Below are 24,893 nucleotides of genomic sequence, written 5' to 3' on the forward strand. Positions count from 1 at the left end.
TGCCCTTAAGGCCTTTCAACTGATTGGACGAGGCCCACTCATTTTATCGAGGGTTATTTCCCTTACTTAAAGTCAACTGATTATAATGTTGACAACATCCAGAAAATACCTTCACAGAAACCCCCACATTAGTGTTTGATTAAATAACAGGTACTAGAGCCTAGCCAAGTTGACATATAAAACTAATCATCACACCCACTGAATCAGGACCTCTGGGGTAGGGTCCAGCAATCTGTGTTTTAAATAAGTTCTTCAGGTGATTCTCATGTGCAGTAAAGTTTGGAAGCTACAGGTCTATATTTTCTACCCAGATGCTCAGACATTTCAACGTCTTCAGTTACTATCTATTGAATATATACTGATGGTTGATGTCAACCATTAATGTCAACCATTAAGGATTTAAAGAGGTTGTCTCTCCTTTGTTGAGAATTGTGGGTAGGCATTTAAGTATACAACCTGATTTAAAACAAAAGGTATGGCTACAGAACTAAGCTCATGTTTCACAGTAAATTTATTTGGAAAATATCTGATTTGAAAGCATGGACAGATTTATTCACTAATGCTTTGTATTCTTATTTCTTATCAATTATGTAATATAGAAAAAAATAGAGTTAAGGTTTTTCACCAAGTCCCACATAAATGCCTCTAAATAGCTTCCAGTTTACTCCAAGTGGGCTGCTAAAATGTTAGTGCTTAAAAAAATTTTTATTGAAATATCATTGATTTACAATGTTGTGTTAGTTTCAGGTGTACAGCAAAGTGATTCAATTATACATATATATATATATATATATTCCCTTTTTATAGTTCCTTTCATTATAAGTTATTATAAGATACTAAGTATAGTACCCTGTGTATACAATTGGTCCTTGTTGGTTATCTATTTTATATATAGTAGTGTTTATATTTTAATCACAGACTCCTAATTTATCCTTCCCTCCCTTTCCCCTTTGGTAACTATCAGTTTGTTTTCTATATCTGTGAGTCTATTTCTGCTTTGTAAATAAGTTCATTTGTATCATATTTTTTAGATTCCACATATAAACAATATAATATGATATTTATCTTTGGCTTACTTAGTATGATAATTTCTTAGTCCATCCATGTCAATGCATATAGCATTATTTCACTTTTTTATGGCTGAGTAATATTCCATTGTATATATACAACATCTTCTTTATCCATTCATCTGTTGATAGACACTTACGTTGCTTCCATGTCTTGGCTATTGTAAATAGTGCTGCTATGAACATTGGGTGCACAAAAACGCAACAGGGTAGAAAGCCCAGAAATAAACCTACACACCTATGGTCAACTAATCTATGACAAAGGAGGCAAGAATATACAATGGAGAAAAGACAGTCTCTTCAATAAGTAGTGTTGGGAAAACTGGACAGCTACATGTAAAAGAATAAAATTAGAACATTCTCTAGCATCATGAACAAAACTTAACTCAAAATGGATTAACGACCTGAATGTAAAGCCAGATACTATAAAGCTCCTAGAGGAAAATGTAGGCAGAATACTCTTTGACATAAATCACAGCAATATTCTTTTGGATTTGTTTCCTAGAGTAATGGAAATAAAAACAAAAATAAACAAATGGGACCTAATTAAACTTAAAAGCTTTTGCACAGCAAAGGTAACCATAAACAAAATGAAAAGACAAGCTACAGAATGGGAGAAAATATTTAAAACAATGTGACTGACAAGGGATTAATCTCCAAAATATACAAACATCTTATACAGCTCAATATTGAAAAAACAACTCAAAAAATGGGCAGAAGATCTAAATAGACATTTATTCAGAGAAGACATACAGATGGCCAAAAAGCACATGAAAACATGCTCAGCATCACTAATTATTAGAGAAATACAAATCAAAACTACAGTGAGGTATCACCTCACACTGGTCAGAATGGCCATCATCAAAAAGTCTACAAATAAATGCTGGAGAGGGTGTGGAGAAAAAGGAAACATTCCCATTGTTGGTACAGCTATTATGGAGAGCAGTATGGAGGTCCCTTAAAAAAAAAGAATAGAGCTACCATATGTTCCTGCAATCCCATTCCTGGGCATATGTCTGGAGAAAACCATAATTCGATAAAATTTTAGCACTTTTGATGTGGGCCAAGATGTGAAAGACTGCTTTAGTAAGAGTAACGCTTCAGTTTAACCAAAATGGTATTGGTAATATCTGTCTTCTCTACTTGTTAAAATACACATTAATAAATTGTGTGTGTGTGTTTTCTAAACATTCCCAGATAGTTTGAGTTACTACCAGGTAAAGTCATGCTTTTCTGTCCTGAAAGAAAGAGGAATCTGGCATCTTTTGCTACTGTGATATACGTACTGGTACCAGAAATATGAAAAATTATGACTAACAGGCATTTTTGTTTTGTATGTCAGAATTCATGTCCTCTTCCTGGGTTTATAGATTTTCTTCTAGAAATCACTACGTTTCCCATCTTCACAGTCCAAGGAAGGTTGACTTGACCACAAGCTCTAGGAGTGGGGTATGATGTGTGCAAGCCTATCCCTATATTCCATTCTCTTGCTACAAGGTTGGTTCAGAGACAGGCAGATAACTCATTCAGAGCCAATGAAACAGAAGAAGGTATTTGTTGAAACTTCTAAGAAAGAAACGTTCACTCTTCCCCTTGACATCTTAGCTTCCCATGGAGATGAGATATCTGGAAATGTATAAAACCATTTTGCTATATTGAGTGGCACAGTTGGCAAGTCTCTGTATAGAGCTTATCAGGGAAGATATAAATGAGACGGTAAAGTTGAGCCCTTGATGAGATCACTTGAACTGTTGAATCAAACCTCTCCTGATGTTGAGGCTAATTCTGAATTTTCAATTTTATGAATCAGCAAATTTCTCCCTGTTCTGTACTTTCCTAGATTCTGCATTTGTCTATTTGGCATACATTCATCGCAGGGTCAATTTGTGGCCTCTCTGACTAGGTAGAGACTGCTCCTCTCAGGACTAGCCAATTCTTAGAGATAGCCTGCAGCATGCATTTCATATGCAAACCAACCAATCTTGAGTCTATATGCCCCAGCCACTCCCTTTATCAAACTATAACAAACCAATATTTCCTCAGCCTTAAATCAACCCAGGACCAAGTATGCAATATTTTTTTTCACATCTTTATTGGAGTATAAATGCTTTACAATGTTGTGTTAGTTTCTACTGTACAACAAAGTGAATCAGCTGTATGTATACATATATCCCCATATTTATTAGACAACTTTCTTCTCTTACACCCTTCTCTCCCTCATTTCCTCCCCCTTTTCTTTCCCTCCATTCAATATTTATGAAGTGTTCCTGAGCACCTGTGCTGGCACAAATGTTACAAAATTGTATGAGACAGTTCCTACCCTTGAATGTGTAGCAATGAATACATTTGGAGTAGACAGATGATAAGTAATCTGATAGAAGCATGTACAAGATTTAGTGGGGCCTGAGGAAGGGAGTGATCAGTTTTTCTTAAGAGTGGTATTCAGGAAGTTTCCTAAAAGGAGTGGGTACTAGGTAGATTTTGTTACCAAAGGCAAAAACAGAGCAGAGTAGAGCTTTCAGTCAGAGGGTACTGCATGGACAAAGACTCAGAAGATTAACTCTTGTCATGCTTAGGTGTGGACAAGTGATTTTCTATGGCTGGAGCATGGGATGTGGCACTTGGTATGGTGCAAAATTTAATGGCACACCAAAAAACTAAGTAATAGATAAATTTATTTTAATGCAGTATTTTTTTTTTTTAATTCATGCAGGGCTTCCCTGGTGGCACAGTGGTTAAGAATCCGCCTGCCAATGCAGGGGACACAGGTTTGAGCTCTGGTCCGGGAAGATCCCACATGCCGTGAAGCAACTAAGCCCATGTGCCCCAACTACTGAGCCTGTGCTCTAGAACCTGAGAGCCACAACTACTGAGCCCGTGTGCTGCAACTACTGAAGCCCGTGTGCCTAGAACCTGTGCTCCACAACAAGAGAAGCTACCACAATGAGAAGCCCACGCACCGCAACGAAGAGTAGCCCCCGCTCACCACAACTAGAGAAAGCCTGCGCACAGCGATGAAGACCCAACACAGCCAAAAATAAAATAAATTAATTTTAAAAATAATTTTTAAAAATTAATGCAAAACTCTTGATAAACAAAATATGAAATTTTGAAAACTTAAAAATTGACATAGTAAAACAAATGGTACCTTGCTACCTTGCAAAAGAAGTTTCAGTAAGCTGAAGTTAATCAAAAATTATTGAAGATGTTTACTTATTTTAAAAAAGTGTCAAAAATGTCAATTCTCTCAATTGAAAAGAAGATAAAGAAGTTAATTTTGAAAGTACTATGAGTTTGTTTGATTAAAGCCAAGAAAGTAAAAACGTAATACAGGGGCTTCCCTGGTGGCGCAGTTGTTGGGAGTCCGCCTGCTGATGCAGGGGACACAGGTTTGTGCCCTGGTCTGGGAAGATCCCACATGCCGCGGAGCGGCTGGGCCCGTGAGCCAAGGCTGCTGAGCCTGCGCATCCGGAGCCTGTGCTTCACAACAGGAGAGGCCACAACGGTGAGAGGCCCACGTACAGCAAAAAAAAAAAAAAAAAAAAGGTAATACATTTTGTTTTGATATAAATAAAATATTTAAACCTAAAATAATATTGTTGGTTTAATACATCTATTTTTTAAATTTTCAATATTTTTTCAACTACCTTAATATTCTATAATAAAAGCTAACCCTTACAAACAAAAAACTTATATAGGGACATTTTTTCTTTTACTTCACAGTCTCATGGCTTGATATGGAGCTCTCTGAATATTATCTTTGTTTAAAATTTTGATGTTTTATCAAAATGTTTTGTAGCAATTTTGATTTTTAAAAGAATATTGCAATAAAATATTATTTAACTTGATTACTGAGTTATTTGATTTCCCCTTAATTTTTGCTCTTAAAGCAGTTGTCTCACTGGTCTCACTCTAATATTGGCCTTGGAAAAGGAGTTAGATTCATTTAAAGACGTAACATATTCTTACTGTTTATACCCACTACACATTGCTTTCTGATGAGTGAACTTAAACTGGTAATACTTAACTGAAGCTTACAACCATTGCGTTAGAAAAACTTAGCAGTCTTCCTTCTATGTGTCCCTCTTACTCCTCACACAGAACACTTCACTTCTGACACTTCTGGTCGCCAACTATGTGGGGACTTTTTTCCCCAACACCAAGCAATCCTACACAACACCAGCTGGTGTCCTATAATTTAATTCAAAATTGTAATTTAATGTCTCTGTCCCGTAAGACTGTTCCCACCCCACTTCAGATGCCAGTGGCAAATAGTAGGTTCCCAAGTTATTCACAACTTCTTTTTTTTTTGGCTCCATTGGGTCTTCATTGCTGCACGTGGGCTTTCTCTAGTTGCAGTGAGTGGGGGCTACTCTTTGTTGCAGTGTACAGGCTTCTCATTGGGGTGGCTTCTCTTGTTGCAGAGCATGGGCTCTAGGTATGCAGGCTTCAGTAGTTGTGCCACATGGGCTCAGTAGTTGTGGCTCACAGGCTCTAGAGCGTAAGCTCAGTAGTTGTGGTGCATGGGCTTAGTTACTCTGTGGCATGTGAGATCTTCCCAGACCAGGGCTCGAACCCATGTCCCCTGCATTGGCAGGTGGATTCTTAACTACTGTGTCACCAGGGAAGTCCCAAGTTACCCACAACTTCTGTCAGACTTGGCTACAAATGAGAGCTTCCCATTACCTGCTCCTCATTGGATTTAATAATTTGCTGAGCAGCTCACAGACCTCAGGGAAACACTTAACCAGCTTATTAAAGGATATGATAAAGAATACAGATGAACAACCAGATAAAGAGATACAAAGGACAAGGTCTGGGAGGGTCCTGAGTACAAAAGCTTCTGCCCTTGTGGAAGGTGCATCACCCTCTCAGTAAATGGATGTTCACAGAACTGGAAGCTTTCCAAACACCATACTTTTGGGATTTTTATGGAGGAGTTATCACACAGACACGATGGACTATTAACTCCATTTTCAGCTCTTCTCCCTTCTCAAGAGAATAAGGGGTGGGGCTGAAAATTCTAAGCTTCAAATAATGGTTTGGTCTTTCTGGTGAATGGCCATCCAGGAGCCCACACAGAGTCTCCTCATTAAAATAAAAGCCACCCCTATCACTCAGCAAATTACAAGGGTTTCAGGAGCCCCATGCTAGAAATGGAGATGATGACAAAATATATATTTATTATAAACCATAATATCATACCATTATGTAAAAATCAGGCTTATATACATAGCCCTGCCCTCCAGAGAGCCTGCACTAGCTTCTAGACAAGCCTCACCTACCAGGGGGCAGACACCAGTTGTGAGAAAACAACAGCTCCACAGTCTCTGGACCTGTCCTCCCTTCAACCAGCAGGCCAGATCCTGTACTGAGATGGGTTGGGCCCTGGCCCTACACACTAGCAGGCCACCACAAGCTTCAGGACACACCAGAACCCACACCCAACTGTGTCAGAAACATGCCCTACTCACCAGTGATCTAACATCAACTCAGGGATCCCTGGGTGCTGCAATCAGACTCCAGGACCCAGCTCTGCCTGCCACTAGTCCAGCACTAGCCCCAGGAAATGGCTTTCCCATTAGTGGGTGAGCAACAGCCCTAGAGTCTCTAGGTTCTAGACAAGCCTCAACTACCAGGGGGAAGATACCAGTCATAAGAAAACAACAGCTGCACAGTCTGTGGACCTGCTCCCCACCACAACCAGCAGAAGGATACATGCAGCTCTCATAGGAGGAATCCCTAGAGCATATAGCTCAAGTGATGAGAGTGGATGGATGCATAAGGATGCATAGGACGTCTCCTACAAAAAGTCACTTTTCCAAGGTTGGGAAATGTAAACAACCTACCAGATACATAAAAAGAAAAACAGCAACTTAGGCAAAATGAGGTGACAGAGGAACATGTTCCAAATAAAGGAAAAAGATAAAACCCCAGAAGAACTAAGTGAAATGGAGATAAGCAATCTACCAAAGAAAGAGTTCAGAGTAGTGATTATAAAAGATGATCAGATAACTTGGGAGGAGAATGGATGCACAGAGTGAGAATTTGGAAGTTTTTAACAAAGAGAAAATATAAATAACAATAAAACAGAGATGAAGAATACAATAACTGAAATGAAAAATACACTAAAATACACTAAAAGGACAGTAGACTAAATGGTACAGAGGAGCAGATCAGCAAGACAGAAGACAGAGTAGTGGAAACCACTGATGCTAGACAGAAACAATAAAAAAGAATGAAAAGAAATGAGGACAGTTTAAGACACCTCTAGGACAACATCAAACACACTAATATTTGAATTATAGGGGTCCCAGTAGGAGAAGAGAAAGAAAAAGTGGCTGAGAACATATTTAATAGCTGAAAACTTCCCTAAACTGGGAAAGGAAACAGTCATACAAGTCCAGGAAGCACAGAGAGTTCCATATAGGATTAACCAAAAGAGAACTACACCAAGACACATTGTAATCAAAATGACAAAAATTAAAGATAAACAGAATATTAAAAGCAGCAAGGGAAAAGAAACAAATAGCATACAAGGGAACTCCCATAAGGCTATCAGCTGATTTTTCAGCAGAAACTGCAGGCCTGAAGAGAATGGCATGAAATATTTAAAGTGATGAAAGGGAAAAACGTATAATCAAGAATACTCTACCCAGCAAGGCTCTCCTTCAGATTTCATGGAGAAATCAAAAGCTTTATAGACAAGCAAAAGCTAAAAGAGTTCAGCACTACAACCACTTTACAAGAAAAGTTAAAGGAACTTGTCTAAGTGAAAAAGAAAAGACCACAACTAGAAACGTGAAAATTATGAAAGGAAAAATCACATCAGTAAAAGCAAATATACAGTAAAGGTAAGAAAACATCCATGCACAAATCTAGTGGGAAGGTTAAAAGTAGTAAAATCATCTGTATTCACAATAAGCAGTTAAGTGATATACAAAACAATTAGATGTAAATCACACTATCAAAAACAGTAAATGTTAGGGGAGAAGAGTACAAAGACAGGGTTGTTAAAAATGCTTTTGAAATTAAGAGATAAGCAACTTAAAACAATCATATATATATATATAGTTATATAGTTATATAGTTATATATATAGTTATATATAACCTCATGGTAACCACAAACCAAAAATCTATAATAGATACTACACAGAAAAGAAAAAGGAATCCAGACATAACACTAAAGATAGTCATGAAATCACAAGAGAATACAAGAAGAAGAAACAAAAAGGACCTATAAAACCCCCAAAACAATTAAAAAAATGGCAATAAGAACATACATATCAATAATTACTTTAAATGTAAATGGACTTAATGCTACAATCAAAAGACAGAGTGATTGAATGGATATAAAAACAAGACTCATATCTGTGTTGCCTACAAGAGACTCACTTCAGATCTAAAGACACACACAGACTGAAAGTAAGGAAGTGGAAAAAGATATTCCATGCAAATGGAAATCAAAAGGATGCTGGAGTAGCAATACTTGTCTCAGACAAAATAGATGTTAAAATAAGACTGTTATAAGAGACAAAGAAGAACATTACATAATGATCATGGGATCGATACAAGAAGAAGATATAACAATTGTAAATATATATGGACCGAACATATGAGCACTTCAATACATAAAGCAAATATTAATGGACATAAAGCGAGAAATTGACAGTAACACAATAATTATAGGGGACTTTAACACCCCACTTACATTAATGGACGAATCATTCAGAGAGAAAATCAATAAGGAAACACTGGCTTTAAATGACACATTAGACAAATGGACTTAGTAGATACATATAGAACATTCCATCCAAAAGGAGCAGAATACATGTTCTTCTCAAGTGCATATGGAACATTCTCCAGTATAGATCACATGCTAGATCACAAAACAAGCCTTGGTAAATTTAAGAAAATTGAAATCACATCAAACTAGAAATCAACTACAAGAAAAAAACTGCAAAAAAACCCCACAAAACTCTTGGAAGCTAAATAATATTCTACAAAACAAACAACAGATCACTGAAGACATCAAAGAGGAAATTTTAAAAAACTAGATATAAATGAAAACAAAAACATGATCCAAAATCCATGGGATGCAGCAAAAGCATTTCTAAGAGGGAAGTTTATAGAGATACAAGCTTACCCCAGGAAACAAGAAAAACTCAAATAAACAACTTAACCTTACACCTAAAGGAACTAGAAAAAAATAAGGCCCAAAGTTGGTAAAAGGAAAGGAATCATAAAGATCAGAGGGCTTCCCTGGTGGCGCAGTGGTTGAGAGTCTGCCTGCCGATTCAGGGGACATGGGTTCGTGCCCCGGTTCGGGAGGATCCCACATGCCAGACCCGTGAGTCATGGCCGCTGAGCCTGTGCATCTGGAGCCTGTGCTCTGCAACGGGAGAGGCCACAACAGTGAGAGGCCTGCGTACCACAAAAAAAAAAAAAAAAAGATCAGAGCAATAGTAAATGAAATAGAGACTAAAAAAAAAAGAAAAGATCAATGAAACTAAGAATTGGTTCTTTGAAAAGATAAACAAAATTGATAAACCTTAAGCCAGACTCATCAAGAAAAAAGAGAGAGGGCCCAAATCAATAAAATTAGAAATGAGAAAGGTGTAGTTACAGCAGATACCAAAGAAATACAACAGATCATAAGAGATTACAATGAACAACTATATATCAATAAGATGAATAATGCTAGAAGAAATGGAAAAATTCCTAGAAATGTACAAACTCCAAAGACCAATTACTAGTAATGAAATTCAGTCAGCAATAAAAAAAAAAAAAAAAAAAAAAAAACACAAACTCCTAACGAACAAAAGTCCAGGACCAGATAACTTCAGAGGTGAATTCTACCAAACATTTAGAGAAGTGATAACACATATTCTTCTCAAACTGTTACCCCAAAATGCTTCCCAACTCATTCTGAGGCCAGCATCACCTTGATACCAAAACCAAAGATATCACACACACACAAAGAAAATTTCAGACTAATTTACTGATGAACATAGATGCAAAAATCCTCAACAAAATATAGCAAACAGAATCCAACAATACATTTAAAGGATCATACACCATGCTTAAGGGAGATTTAACCTAGAGATGCAAGAATGACTTAATATCTGCAAATCAATGTGACACACCACATTAAGAAATTGAAGAATAAAAACCATATGATCATATCAAGAGATTCAGAAAAAGCTTTTGACAAAATTCAACATCCATTTATAAAAACTCTCCAGAAAGTGGGCATAGAGGGAACATACCTCAACATAATAAAGGTCATATATGACAAGCTCACAACTAATATCATACTCAATGGGGAAAATCTGAAAGCATTTCCTCTAAGATCAGGAACAAGACAAAGATGCTCACTCTTGACACTTTTACTGAATATAGATTTGGGAGTCTTAGCCATAGCAATCAGACAAGAAAAAGATATAAAAATATACAAATTAAAAAGAAAGATGTAAAACTGTCACTCTTTGCAGATGACATGATTCTATACATAGAAAATCCTGAAGACACCATCAGAAAACTATTAGAGCTCATCAATGAATTCAGTAAAGTTGCAGGACACAAAATTAATATACAGAAATCTGTTGCATTTCTATATGCTAATAAAAAACTCTCAGAAAGAGAAATTAAGGAAACAATCCCATTTACAATCACATCAAACAGAAGAAAATTCCTAGAAATAAACTTTCCTCAGGAGGTAGAAGACCTGTATTCTGAAAACTATAAGACACTGATGGAAGAAATTGGAGATATGTTCATGGGTTGAAAGAATAAATATTGTTAAAATAGCCATACTACCCAACGCAATCTACAGATTCAATGCAATCCCAATCAAGTTACCAATGGCATTTTTCTCAGAACTAGAACAAATAATTTTGAAATTTGTGTGGAAACACAAAAGACCCCAGATAGCCAAAACAATCTTGAGAAAGAACAACAGAGATGAAGGAATCATGCTCCTAACTTCAGATTAAACTACAAAGCTACCGTAATCAAGATAGTATGGTACTGGCACAAAGAAAGACACAAAGATCAATGGAACAGGATAGAAAGCCCAGAAATAAACCCACACAGTTATGGTCAATTAATCTATGACAATGGAGGCAAGAATATACAATGGAGAGACAGTCTCTTCAATAAGTGGTGCTGGGAAAACTGGACAGCTACGTGTAACATAATGAAATTAGAACATTCTCTAGCACCATACACAAAAATAAACTGAAAATGGATTAATGACCTAAATGTAAGATCAGAAAACATAAAATTCCTAGAAGAAATCACAGGCAGAACTGTCTTTGACATAAATTGTAGCAATATTATTTTTGGATCTGTCCCCTAAAGCAACGAAATAAAAGCAAAAATAAACAAATGGGACCTAATGAAACTTAAAAGCTGTTGCACAGCAAAGGAAACCATTGAGAAAACAAAAAGACATACTGAATGGGAGAAAATATTTGCAAATGAAATGACCAATAAGAGGTTAATATCCAAAATATATAAAAGGCTTTAAACTCCACATCAAAAAAAACCCAAACAACCTGATTACAGGATGGGTAGAAGACCTGAGTAGACATTTTTCCAAAGAAGACACACAGATGGCCAAAAGACACATGAAAAGATCCTCAACATCATCAATCATCAGAGAAATGCAAATAAAAACCATGATAAGATATCACCTCATATCTGTTAGAATGGCTGTAATCAAAAAGAACAGAAGGATATATTGTATATCACAGGAATATAGCCAACAGTTTATATGAACTATGGAATACAATTTTTAAAAATTGTGAATCACTTTGTTGTACATTTGAAACTTATGCAATATTGTGCATTAACTATACCTCAATTTTTAAAAAAAGTTAAAAAATAAAAGATTAGGCTTAAATAATTTTTCTACTATTTATTGTATAACAGAATTTTAGAATTTTTGATCCATAGCACAAGTACAGAGAATAAACTATATGAATGAATTGAGAGCCTTTGTTCTTTATCTCATTTATTGTAACTAAGAAGTAGACTTTGAAATTACTGTTGAGCTTGTAAATCCATGGAGAGCTAGGGGCTTACGTAGATAGATTTCAAGGGGTGTTTGTGAACCACCTTAAATTTTAGGCAAACTTTTTTTAGATATGTACATGTCCATGATGTTGATCTGATTCTGTACTCAGTCACCATTTTATTTTTCATATGCTATATTTTTCTGGCAATTATAAATTCCATTCATTCACTCAGTAATTCGAATCAGCATTTTTAATGTGTCAATTATTATATTTGTGGTTATGGTTATATTTTAAGTGGTTTTCTTGTATATAGCTGTGTATAGATAGTATAATGCTGAGTATTGCTTTTTCCTCTGATCCTCAATCTCTCTCTATCTTTAATGGATATATTTAGACCATTCACATTGGCTATAAATATTAGCATGGTCATATTTAAATTTATCATCTTGCTAGCTGTTTTCTATTTGTTGATTGGTTCTTTGTTCCTTTTTATTTTCCTTTCCTGCCTTCTGTTGTATTATATTTTATAATTCAATTTCAGCTCCAGTAATGGCTTATTAGTTATACATTTTTTTAAAAAGTAAATTTTTTTCATAGTGTTTCACCTAGGATTTACAATATATGCCTTCAATTTATCAAATCTACATTCAAATACTATTATAGTATTTCATGTGCAGTGTAAGAAACTTCACATAGTGTACTTTCAATTTTGCCCTCCCTTCCTTTGTCATTATTGTTATTAATTTTACATTTTCATGTATTTTAAGCCCCTTCATTTCCTTGCCACATGGCTATTCACAAATGGCATTCTTTCAGGCCAGCAGCAGTGCATCTCTCTTCTTTTTTTACCTCTAGGCCTCCTTTTAAGAACTCACTTTATTAGGTCAGGCCCACCCATAATAAACTCCCTTTTGATGAAATCAACTGGTTAGGGACCTTAATGACATCTGAAAAAAATCCATTTTCCCATATAATGTATCATATTCAAAGACCTGCACTTGTGATTATACAAGAGCTTGCCTCATTAGGGGCCATCTTAGAATTTTGCCTAATGCATTTATTTAAAGACCCTGTGTTATAGTTCCAGCAGCTGGGTATGTTCTGTTTATTAGTTTATTTCTTGATGATGGGCTTTATTTGTGTGTGTGCCTTGTAATTTTTGATTAAATACTGGAAGTTGTAGGCAGAAGAACAGGAGAGACTGAAGTAAGTAATATTTACATGTGTAAATGGCACTTCTTTTTTTTTGCTCAGGACTTTGTTTTGGGGGTGTTGAGTAAATCTAATTAGGAGTTGTGCTGGATTTTGTTGTCGTTAGCATTACCTTTAGTATACCATAGGTTTCGAAGTCGTCTAGTTATGGGCTGCTGTTACCCTGTGCTTAATGTGGAGACTGAGGTGCAAGAGAGTTTTTCTCAGTGTTCCTGTTCCTCCCATAAGCTTTCAGCCATTCCTTCACACTTTTACCACTGTAGAGACCTCTCTCCACACTCTTATCCCTCTGCTCAGTAGCAGACAGCTGTTGCTTGTTAATCAGTACTAGGCTTGTCATGGGAGCAAACTAGGATTTTCTGTTATGCTTGTCTAGCATCAGTCATAGGCAGGCATTACTTTGGCATTGAGAGTGAGACTTTCTCAGTATTCCTATCCTTCCATCTCTTAGAATCAAAGCTGTAGTCTATTTTGGGTGAGAAATTCCTGCCTCTTGCCAGTAGCAGTAGATGTCTGCAGAGTGTTGGTGTAGAATCTTGGGCCCATGACAGTTTCCTATGCCTCCTCAGGGGGGCTTCAGTTAGTTCAGTTATTCAATTATTTCTCCAAAAGCAATAATTCTTTGTTTGATGGAGAGAAAAGGATTTGCTAATCCTCCTCCAGTAGCTTGAGACTTTTGATTTGTAGAACAAAAGGGTCTGGGAAGTCATGCGGGACATGTTAAGTGTCCCGCAGTAGGTGCTATTCACCTCATGCATACCTGCTTCACCAAAGGAGTCTTCCACCCTGGCCTCAATCTTTCTTCTGAGCACTCAGTGAAGGGTCATGAGAAAGAGATTGCAAGTAAGTTTGAATTCTCGTGGTTCAGGGTCCTCAGCTATTTCAAACTGACCTACTAGCCAATACTTGGCCTTTAAGAATGTCTTGACATTTAAGCTGAATTCTTCTTACCCACTTGTGTTGGTAAGAACAGTGTCACCTCCTCTCTGCTGTACTAAGTGTGTGAAACTGTTTCTGTATCCCATCACTCCCTGAAGGGATTTGTCCTTTTTCCAAATTCAGTTTACTTGGATGCCATGAGAAGTTCCCTGACTTGCACAAAAAAAGTTATGATTTTATTTTTTTGATTATTTGGCTTTTTCTTGTTAGGGTGAAAGTGACATTTTTGCAGCTTTCTATCCTAGGTAGAAGCAGAAGTCGAAGGATATAGAGATAAAATAAATATAGTTTTTTTTATTGAGCTCCTGTTACCAGATGCTGTGATAAGCAATTTATGAACATTCATTCTCCACAGCAACATCAAATGCTAGGTATTCTTGTTTCTATCTTACAGATGAAACAACCGGCTTTTTTCCAGAGGTTAGAGGGTAAATGCCCCCAAAAAGGATTTATACTTAGTTCTGTCTGACTCTAAAGCTAATTCTGGTACTCATTGTTGCCTCTGGAACCAAAGAGTCTAGAAAGATAAACTGAAGAAGTTTATAAAACTAACCATGTAACAGTGGTATAAATGCTGTTATAGAGGCACACACAGTACTTAGGGAAACAAAAAAGAGGGATCTCCAAACTGAGAGAATCAGGAATGTCTACCCAAAGATATGATTTCCAGAATGCTTCTTGTTGGATGAGTAGGAATTAGGCACAAAGGGACAGATGATATATGCCACACTTTGTGCCCACTCAGCTTCTTTTGAATATCTTCTTACATATATTTTCCACAGTATGCTTCCCTAAAGTGGAAGCCAGTATTTGGTTTCCCTGTCTCCCTTGTGCAAAAGGAAGGAGAGAACTGAGTTATCATCTAAAACCACCAGTTAGAATTCATGCCTGCAGTTTTGATTGGAAAGAGGCCATGCATGGAGCCCATTTCCTGAGAAGGTGACAGAGTATGCTGGGAGGCACCCCACCTTCAGAGGCAGTAGAAACAGAAGTCCTAACAGCAGTGTCCCTTGTTCAGTGTCCTTGCTCTGATATATGTGTCCACTGATAGTTAGGGGCAGATCAGTGATATAACTTAGGCATTGTTCTTGGCTGCTTTGGCTTCATGTCTGACTCTCTGTGTTTTCCAGAGATTCTGTGAATTCTCTAGTATTCATTAATAAATTCACTTTTTGCTTAACTGGACTAAAGTAGTTCTGTTGGTTATAGTTAGGAATAATTTTTGAAACAGACACATTTCAGGTAGAGGTAATATTTGGCAAGACTTAGAAGGGAAAGAACATGAAGCATTCTGAAAACTAGAGCTGTGATAGTAATTTGGCATTAATGGAATGAAAAGTGGCTGAGGGAACATACTAGAGATGTTGATAGGCCTCATATAATGGATGTTGAATTATTTTAATCAGGAAGGTGACAGGATCATATTTGTGTTTTAGAAAAATCTCTCTGGCAGCCATGTAGAAATGGACTAGAGGGGGATATAAGTGAGAAAAGAAGCAAGGAAACCTATTAGGATACAACTGTAGTACTTACAGTGAGAGATTGAGTCCTTGATTAAGTCAGTCATTGTATGGATGAAGAGCATGGGACAGAATAAGGAGATATTCAGGACATACAAGAAATTTAAGGGGCTTCGCTGGTGGCGCAGTGGTTGAGAGTCCGCCTGCCGATGCAGGGGACATGGGTTCGTGCCCCGGTCCGGGAAGATCCCACATGCTGCGGAGTGGCTGGGCACGTGAGCCATGGCTGCTTAGCCTGCGCGTATGGAGCCTGTGCTCCGCAACGGGAAATGCCACAACAGTGAGAGGCCTGCGTACCGCAAAAAAAAAAAAAAAAAAAAGAAATTTAAGATGTTGATTAATTATATGTGAGAATGATGAAGAAAAGTGGTTCTGGAATGATTCTCATGTTTCTAATTTGGGAGATTAGGTAAATGTTAGTGCCACTCACTGAGGGAATATAAAAGGAGGTAGGAATGTATAGTGAAAGTTTGACAAGTTGCAATTAAGTCAAAAAGAGATAACCACTAGAAAACTGGATATGTGAGACTAGAATGGAAGATAAAGATTTCTGAGCTAATAATGTATAGATGATTGTAGACATCTTAATGATGGTGAGATCAACCAGGTGGTTTATGTCCTGAGAAGAGAAAGAGGAAGAGGATACAACCCTGGGTATATCAACATGTAAGGTTTGGTTGGAGGAAATAATGAACATAAAATAGACTGAGAAGGAATAAACAGGAGATTAGGGGGAAAACTGAAAAGTAAAGAGATTAATTGGTTTAGATCCACATTAAAAATTTTTAGTTAATACAGCTATAGGATGTTTACTTGTGACCTTGGGATGGACATTTTGGTAAAGTGATGGAGCCAAATAGAGGGGTTAAACAAGGGATAAAAGGCCACTCTTTTTAGTGACTAGGGTATGAAAGGAAGGTGAGAATTGAGTTATCATCTGGAGAAAGATAAGAAGGTAAATAATCATAAGGTCTGCTACATGTCTATTGGTATGGGTGACTTAAATAACATAGGGTAAAAGAACTGCAGGGCTAGGGCTTACATGAAGCACCTACATTGACCTTGAAGTTGTTCAATACGATAAGAGAACTTGGAAAGAATGAATAAGCCAAATGCCATAGTCCTTGATGAATGTGAGGCAATGACAGAGAAGTCAGCAGACAAAATGGACAAGTAGGCAGTCCATTTTGACAGTGTGCTTACATGACATACACTTCAAAGAGGAGAGGTTTTTTAATGCATGGAAGAAGATGTATAATTGTAAGGATTGCCATTCCTTTTCCTTCTAAATTCCACTACTGTATGTGGAGTGATATTTTAGGAGATTGGACCGTGCTCTGGGGAGAGACTGAGGCTATCAGGAGTTTCCTAACTTTATAATGAAGACACTAGGAAGAATGGTGGCAAAGTCAGGGAGAGAGGGAAGCAGTGAGAAGATGAATGGGGAGAAAGATGAGAAGTGCAGAAGAATGTTGGGAGGAGAATGTGGGATGAGAGAGAGAGATTATTGGGATAATTTCGAAGTGTGGCTGTGACCAAAGATGACATGGAGGTAGGCCTAATGGGTTGAAAGTTTCAAGTGAAACTCAAGTCAAAGTATCAGAATTTCCTGTACAGGTCTGAGGCCCAAAGATCTGGAAGCTCTGACCTGCTCTGATGGTGGTCTTAGAAGATTCATGATGCTAATAGACTTTGATTGTGTTTAGAGTTATAAACAAAATATTGTTGTAAAGTATGGCTCTGAGAAAGTCTCAGGCAGGTAGAATTAATCAACCCCCACATTTTAGAAGTTTGGAATTGCACCAGTTTTCAGTGACTAAGGTCATTCTCTAGATGTATACAGATATGGCCTAAATTGTTTCAGATACCTTCTTTGTTAGAAAATGTTAAAAGCATTCACATTTATGCAGAAAATTAGCTCAGGGAGCTGACAGAAATTTCTATACAGGCAATGATCACGAACGTCTTTAGTTGGTTTTCACTCATTAGTTCCTTTATTCATTTAGTCAATCAGCTCATTCAATCATATATTGAAATACTGATTGCCAATGACACAGTTTTCAGCCATTACTAAATGTTTAGGAACTTTAGAAGTGTTGGCCAAGTGTATGAACTCTGAGGGGGAAGTTATAATAATCTTCTACTTAAGCAGATTCTCGTTGTGTTCGGGATTACAGGATTACAAATCTCGTAAATAACTTCATTCAAGCCATGAATTAGACATTATAATTTAACAGATTATTTACTTAATGATCTTATTATATAATTAAATAATGATCTATGTTTTATGATTTATTTTGTTGTTCATGACACTTTGCAGTCAGCACAAGTGGCTAAAAAACAGTTTATGTATTCTGGAGGTCTTCCTAACCTGCCATCTTCTTCAAATCCAGAAAAAAGTAAAATGAACCTTCATTCTTTGCCATGTGGAAGGACAAGTTTCAATCTAGATTTCTGCACATTTTTGTGGGAAGCAGACATATTATTAGGGCTACTTCTGGCATCAACCCAAACATGGGATTTAGAATTTTCTCCTTGACTCCCTCCTTTAATCCAACCACAAATACCAGTCTGTGGCATGTAGGAAATTTTAATCTGCAGGTCATGGGAAAAGGAATACATCAAACATTGCATACCTACAATGGAAAAATCATATGCCAAACATTCCTGTTCCTGTAAGCTCTTTTGGCCACCCAATCCTATTGGCCTTTTACCCAATTTCTGCTCCCTTAATGTCTCTTTTTTCCCTAATCTTTTATTTTTCCTCATTCTTCAGTCCACTTTTTCACCCAAAGAAAATGAAATTAAAGCAAGATAAATAAATGGGTTATTCTTATTTCATGGAAAATAATTTATCTCTCTCTTGTTTTTTGAGATACAATTTCCAAATCTCATCTCTTGCTCTTCATAATTTATCAAAATCTTTTCTTAAAGAGCAGCTCTCTTTTGAAAATATTACTGGTACTAGCTGTTTAGAAAATATATAAACATACTACTGATTACATTTGCATTTGGTTTTACAAATGCTAAGTACTCTAGCCTGCTGGACTATGTGAAATTAAAAACTGTTTATGAATGTGCATGAAAAAGCACACTTTTCATGCAGCATCATATTGATAAATATAAGGCAAATGAATCTGTGCAATTTCAATTTGTCTTTTCAGAAACTCTCCTAGATGTTACTTTTCATTTAGTTCTTATTAACACTTTATTGATTTTGAAAATTGGGATAGTCTATTTTCTGGGAAAGCTATTAGACCATTTTTTTCACTGATACTGACTATATAAAGTTGTGTTTATGCACTGACAAATATATTGAACACCCACTATGTGCTATGCCTTAGGGAAATGGAATGAGTTGACAGTTGATAAGTGGGAGACCAGGGAGCAACCTGAAGCAAGCCTGAAACAAGTGTAGTAACAGTGTGGCATTTTCAATTAGTAGCTATTGAATTGAGTGTAGCAAAGTGGTTCTCCTGAGGGCTCTTTATATCTTTCATATGTGGTCATCATGTACTAGCTGATATAGTTTCAAAATTGGCTTTTCCTAAAATGTTCAGGAAATTCTGCCCTAGATGGTGATCATGCTTGCTTGATAATTAAGTTCTTTACTTTATGGAACTAAGGTTTTTAGCTTAAATGTTTTTAACTTAGACATACATGTTTTAAAATCACATTTCCTAGCTTTATAGCATTTCCTCAGATTAGATAGATATCACTTTTTACTAAAGTCAAATTTAAAATTTTGTTTTTGGCAAAATTATTCTATAAGGAACACAGAAATTTAAACATATAATAGTATTACTAATATAGAAATAAAACTATAAGAAATATAACTTCTTAAATTTATATCACTAATCCACTCTGTGACTTAAATGAAAGCTATTTTTAGAAGCATGGCTAAAACCTTAATCACCTTATGATAGTTTCTCTAGCTAAACAAATTACTTCATAGCTAGATACAATTACATGGAATACCTTCTTATCTGATCAGAAAATTAATCAGATCATATATATTTTTTTAGTGCTGTAGACAATGAGGTAGACAATGCCATGAAATCAGCCAACCTTCACTCTTCACTTTGACTCACTATATACTTAACACACACTGTTAATGAGGAAAAGACTGTTAATGATGAAAGATGTTGTCTTTTTTTGCTTCTATTAAATTAATTCAATTCAATTCATTCATTCATTCAACAAATGTTTATTAAGCACCTACAATATGCCAGGCACTGTGCTGGGTGCTGGGGATACAACTGTGAACAAGATAGACAGTCCCTGCCCTCAAAGAGCTTACAGTCTAGTAGTTAAACAGACAAGTACACAGGCAATTACAATGCAGTATGGTAAGTGCTGTGATGGGGACAAAACATCAAAAGGACACCTTCAGTCTCATGGGCAGGGGCTGGTAGATAGTCATGGAAATCTTCCTGGGGCAGGTAAAATATGATTTGAGTACTGAAGAATGTGTACCAGTGAATCAGGTAAAGAGGAAATAGGGAAGTGTTATAGTTTGAGGAAATAGAAAATGCAGTGTCCCTGCTTTTGAGGTTCATTTATGGGCAGCAGAAGTTGGGTAGAGGGGAGAGAATTCATGGAAGAAATAAGTAAGGGCCAGATTATAAAGCAATTCATTTGCTTTGCTCAAGAGCTTGCAATTTTTCCTGAGGGAACTCTATGTGTGTGTGTGTGTGTGTGTGTGTGTGTGTGTGTGTGTGTGTGTGTAAGCTATCAGATTTGCACTTTTTAAGATTGCTCTTACTGCAGCACAGAAATTGAATGGGGGACGAGAATCTTGAGAGTTGAAGCAAGGTGATCAGTCTTTCAACTTTTCCAATTTTACCTTCCATGATATCACACCCATTTCTCTTCAGCTCATATACTCCTTAAACAATCCATTGACAAGCCAAACTTTGGGTCACTGCTCACCTATAAGGTTTTTAACACCTGTAAAAACTCCACCTATGAAAACTCAACTCATCCTTCAAGGCCAGACTTGCAAAATCATCCTATCTTGTGCTTTCTGCCAAGATCTCTAAGTATTGTGATGTTTATCTGTGTTATGGTACTTATTATTTCAAATGATCTAAACCTCCTTTTGAACCAAGTTAATTTAATCCCTACATAACTAAGGTGATTTTTGTAAATAAACATGTATAATTTTCAACAAAGACTAATTCTTCATACGTTGTCTACCACAAAATATTATTAGTGCCTTCAAATTATTTAAATGGAACAATGGGAATGGGGAGAGAAGCCCAAGAGACACATTATTTTATGCAGCAAAATACAGCCAAGTAAAATTTCAGTACATAATTACCAGGTATGTTGCTGTTATGACAATGATTCATTCCCCAATTTAAATACTCCATCTTTGACAATTTAACTGCTAATGAAGCAAAGATCCGTTAAAAAGAGTAGCTTACTATGCAAAAATAATAAGGGCTTGCTACATTTTTAAATATGGCCCACAATTTACTTCTACAATCCCACCTATAGTCTTACAATTTCTCAAATAACTTTTATAATGATAAGAAAAAACTTTAAGCTCTGTAAATATTTTAAGAATGTCTGTTGTTTATTCTTTTTGGTGGGTACAAAAACCACAATTTTGTACACAGAACAAGATTATAAATAATATAGATAATATGAGTGACCCGTAGTCTCTTCTGAGTCTACATTGTGGACTGATGATTTTACTTTAAAGTTGTCTTCATTTTGTTTTTGTTCCTGGTAGTGAGACAAATGTAATCTGTGGACACTGATTCATGTGACAGAGTGAAGGTTACAGCAAACAAGAAGATGACCAACAACTTTTATTTTAAAAAAGTCTCTAAAGTTTCTTACAGTGGTGGCATTTATTTCAATTATTGCAATGTATTGTTCCCTAAGATGGTTAGAAAAAAGAATTGTGTTGTCCTCTACCGAATTTACGTCAGTTAAAAAGCAAGCATGTTTCAGTATTTGTTTTCTCCAAAGTAAGTGTAAATACTTCCTTTAAATTTTTTCACAGGATTTACATGTTTGTTTATTATTTTCTTATCAGAGTTTAGTGATTTTGTTTTCTTGGCTGGATAGTCTTCCATTGAATATATGGGTGTTCTGGAGACACAGGTTAGCATATTCATTGACTTCTGTAACTATTTTATCCCTTGGAGTGAAGACTGAGGCCTTTCTGAGCAAGAACTTCACAGTTTAATGTGCTAACTCGCATGTCTGATTAGTTTTTAAGTTCACTCAAGTGAAATCTGTTGCTGTTGATACACCCATCCCAGCTCCCCCCACCCACTCCCCCCAAAAAATTCTAAATTTTGAGTTTTCCTGATATAAAATCTGAGTTTGGGTTTCCGAGCTGAGCTCATGCACATGTTGCTGCTGCTGATGTTCAGCGCCTTAGGATGTACTTCCCGCTGTCAGCCAAAGGATTGGTTTGCGAAGACCTGCACTTAGCATGTCCCTCAGGGCTGCGTTTCCATCAGTCACCAACACAGTTTAATTAAGGCACTCAATTATTTTTTTGGTTTTTATGGTAGGTCTGATGCAATGACAGCCAATCCTGAACTTTGTCTAATTGCAGTTCCAGTGTGTACAGCCTTTGGGCAGTCGGGTGTCAAGACGCGGCCATTTTCACCTACACTCCCAGTGATGGATAATCTGGCTTTGTTTCTTATGGCTTCAGAAAAGGTCAGCTGGGTTGCATGGAAAGGAAACAGAAAGAATGTGGAGTGTTACAATATTTCTGTCTTTTCAACAAAATATGACACAACAAACACCAAAATATCAATAATTAGACATCTGCATTTTTTCCATATTCTTCTGGTCATATGAAAACTGCTTATCACAGGAAAGAAAAGCTCAACTACCTGGAAGAATAAATCACTCTAGAGTTTGTGGTCCTATCTGTTTAAGAACTAATTCTGAAATCATAAAACAAGATTTTGTTTGGCAAATCTGGGCAGGACACATCTTTCAACTTGCTGCACTCTACACCCTGGTATTTCTAGTCCAACTTAAAAGCTTCTTTAGGTTTGACAACATTCTTTGTTTGGATCTTTTTTTCTTGTTATAAAATGTCTTAACAGTTAAATGATTGTACTTTTAAAATTGTGATGAATTGTCTAACCAAACTATATATATATAGACTATTTATGACAGATATTCTTGTCTTCAGAACACAGATCTATCCACAGATACTTTCATTCATTCACAGCAGCTATAGATATGACCCAGAATAGGACAATTAGTGACATAAAGTTCATTCTATGCCTACTATGGAAGTTAAAGTTCATATTTTAAGAAGCTTTAAGTGGTTAAAGGGAAGTGCACTGAAAGGGGGCATGTTTCAATGCCTCACTGAACGGTCATCACTGGGGAAGTTCCCGGATTGATGTTATGGGGTCAGGTCTCATTATATTCTTGTTCTGTCATATTAGGTAGAAGGTAACAATACTACACTGAGGAGAAACAGGCAGTGTTATTATGAAAATCTACTTGCTGTTCATTCATTGCCTTTAAATTCTTTCTAGTAGCTGAAATTTAATGTTAAAATCTTTCTAGTAGCTGAAATTTAATGTTAACTCAAGAAGAAATAAGGTAAAGGAGATATTCCCTAAGTTTGTTGTGGCTTATTATAACTTTCTCATAACTCATATTGTGTCTTAATTCCCTGTTGTGAATTTAAGTTTACCTAATTCTTTAGGAAATTCCATCCCTGTATTTATTCTGCCTTGTAACTTAAATATTAGAATAATGATGTATTAAATATGAAATAAAAATTGGATTAGAAACTGTTATAATGAGAAGGTTTTGAGATCAGTTACCCTGATAACTTCAGAAAGTTGAAGTCAAATTGCTACTGATGTATGTATGATAAACACTGAGGTCATTATTATAGTTCACCTTTAGTAAACAGTCTCAAAAATTAAATTTTACTTATCTTTATAATCAGGAGTCAGGAGACAATCTCTATAGAAATTACTCATCCCTAAATTAAAACAAACCAAGATGACAGTCTGACTTTGTTTCTTCAGATTCCCTTTCAACATTTAATATTAAGTAAAATAATTATTTTAAAAAATCTATTAAAGTTTTTTGAAGAGGAAATATTAAAATATAATTAATAAGAGCATTGTGATTTTTTCAGAAAGCTTTTGCCATAAAATCTGTTTTTTTCCCTTTATTTTCTTGATTGCCTTTATGAGGAAAAGAAAATATCAAAACAGGAAGTATTCCATGTACTCTCAAGTAATCTCTCCTTCTCTATGGATTAATGCAACTGAGTGTTAATAAGTCTTTGACAACTTCTTATTCTCTCTTTAAATCTTAGTATTCTTAGTTCTCTGCATTCTTATTTCCTATACTTATATCTTCTGCTTCTTACATAAAATGTCGTTTCTATTAATCTTTGTGTGACCCTGCTGAGACTACTCAAACTGGAAAACTTTCTTATAAATTTACCATATAGTCTGGTTCTGGTTCTGGTTGGATGTTATGGCCAATGGCTGTGACCTTAATTAGGTGTTCCCTTGAGGGATGATCACTTTTAAAGTAGACATTCAGGTTTTGTTTTTGAAATTCTGATACAATATTATCTAAATTATCAGTCATTTTCATAATTATGGTCAATAGAATTTTTGAAAGGAAAAATCCATTTAATATGGGAGTACAGTGGAAAATGCTTGCTCTCAAGTCTTCTCTACAGAATCAGATCATTTCATTTGCTCTGAATGCCATTAAGTCTTTTAAAAAGTCATATGGATATGAATGCTTTATTTATTTATTTATTTATTTATTTATTTATGCGGTACGCGGGCTTCTCACTGTTGTGGCCTCTCCGGCTGTGGAGCACAGGCTCCGGACACGCAGGCTCAGCGGCCATGGCTCACGGGTCCAGCCGCTCCGCCGCATGTGGGATCTTCCCGGACTGGGGCACGAACCCGTGTCCTCTGCATCGGCAGGCAGACTCTCAACCACTGCACCACCAGGGGAGCCTGAATGCTTTATTTTTATTTGAAATTTATTGTCTTAAAAGTTCAGCTCTAAAGGCAATTCATGTGATGAACTGCAGTACTAGGTTCTGACTCCAAAAACATTTATTACATGTGAATTTTATGTACATAACCTGGGAAT

At 36.3% G+C, this 24,893-nt stretch overlaps 2 protein-coding genes across 5 annotated transcripts in view; one reads left to right on the plus strand and one right to left on the minus strand.

Moving 5' to 3' along the window:
* The window catches only part of MSANTD4 (Myb/SANT DNA binding domain containing 4 with coiled-coils), a 37,847-nt gene extending 32,938 nt beyond the window's left edge, over positions 1–4,909 (plus strand). For all 3 annotated transcript variants that reach the window (XM_060018027.1, XM_069540914.1, XM_060018028.1), the window contains one exon: positions 3,781–4,909. The gene's annotated coding sequence lies outside the window, so the exon portion shown is untranslated. The remainder of the gene's footprint in view (positions 1–3,780) is intronic.
* A 15,050-nt stretch (positions 4,910–19,959) lies between these two features.
* GRIA4 (glutamate ionotropic receptor AMPA type subunit 4) overlaps positions 19,960–24,893 on the minus strand; it is a 515,737-nt gene continuing 510,803 nt past the window's right edge. For both annotated transcript variants that reach the window (XM_060018030.1, XM_060018031.1), the window contains exon 16: positions 19,960–22,453. In XM_060018030.1, the coding sequence (XP_059874013.1) occupies positions 22,289–22,453 (165 nt within the window). In that variant the 3' untranslated portion in view covers positions 19,960–22,288. The remainder of the gene's footprint in view (positions 22,454–24,893) is intronic.

Source organism: Delphinus delphis, chromosome 8, assembly GCF_949987515.2.
Source record: "Delphinus delphis chromosome 8, mDelDel1.2, whole genome shotgun sequence".
Lineage (NCBI taxonomy): Eukaryota > Metazoa > Chordata > Mammalia > Artiodactyla > Delphinidae > Delphinus > Delphinus delphis.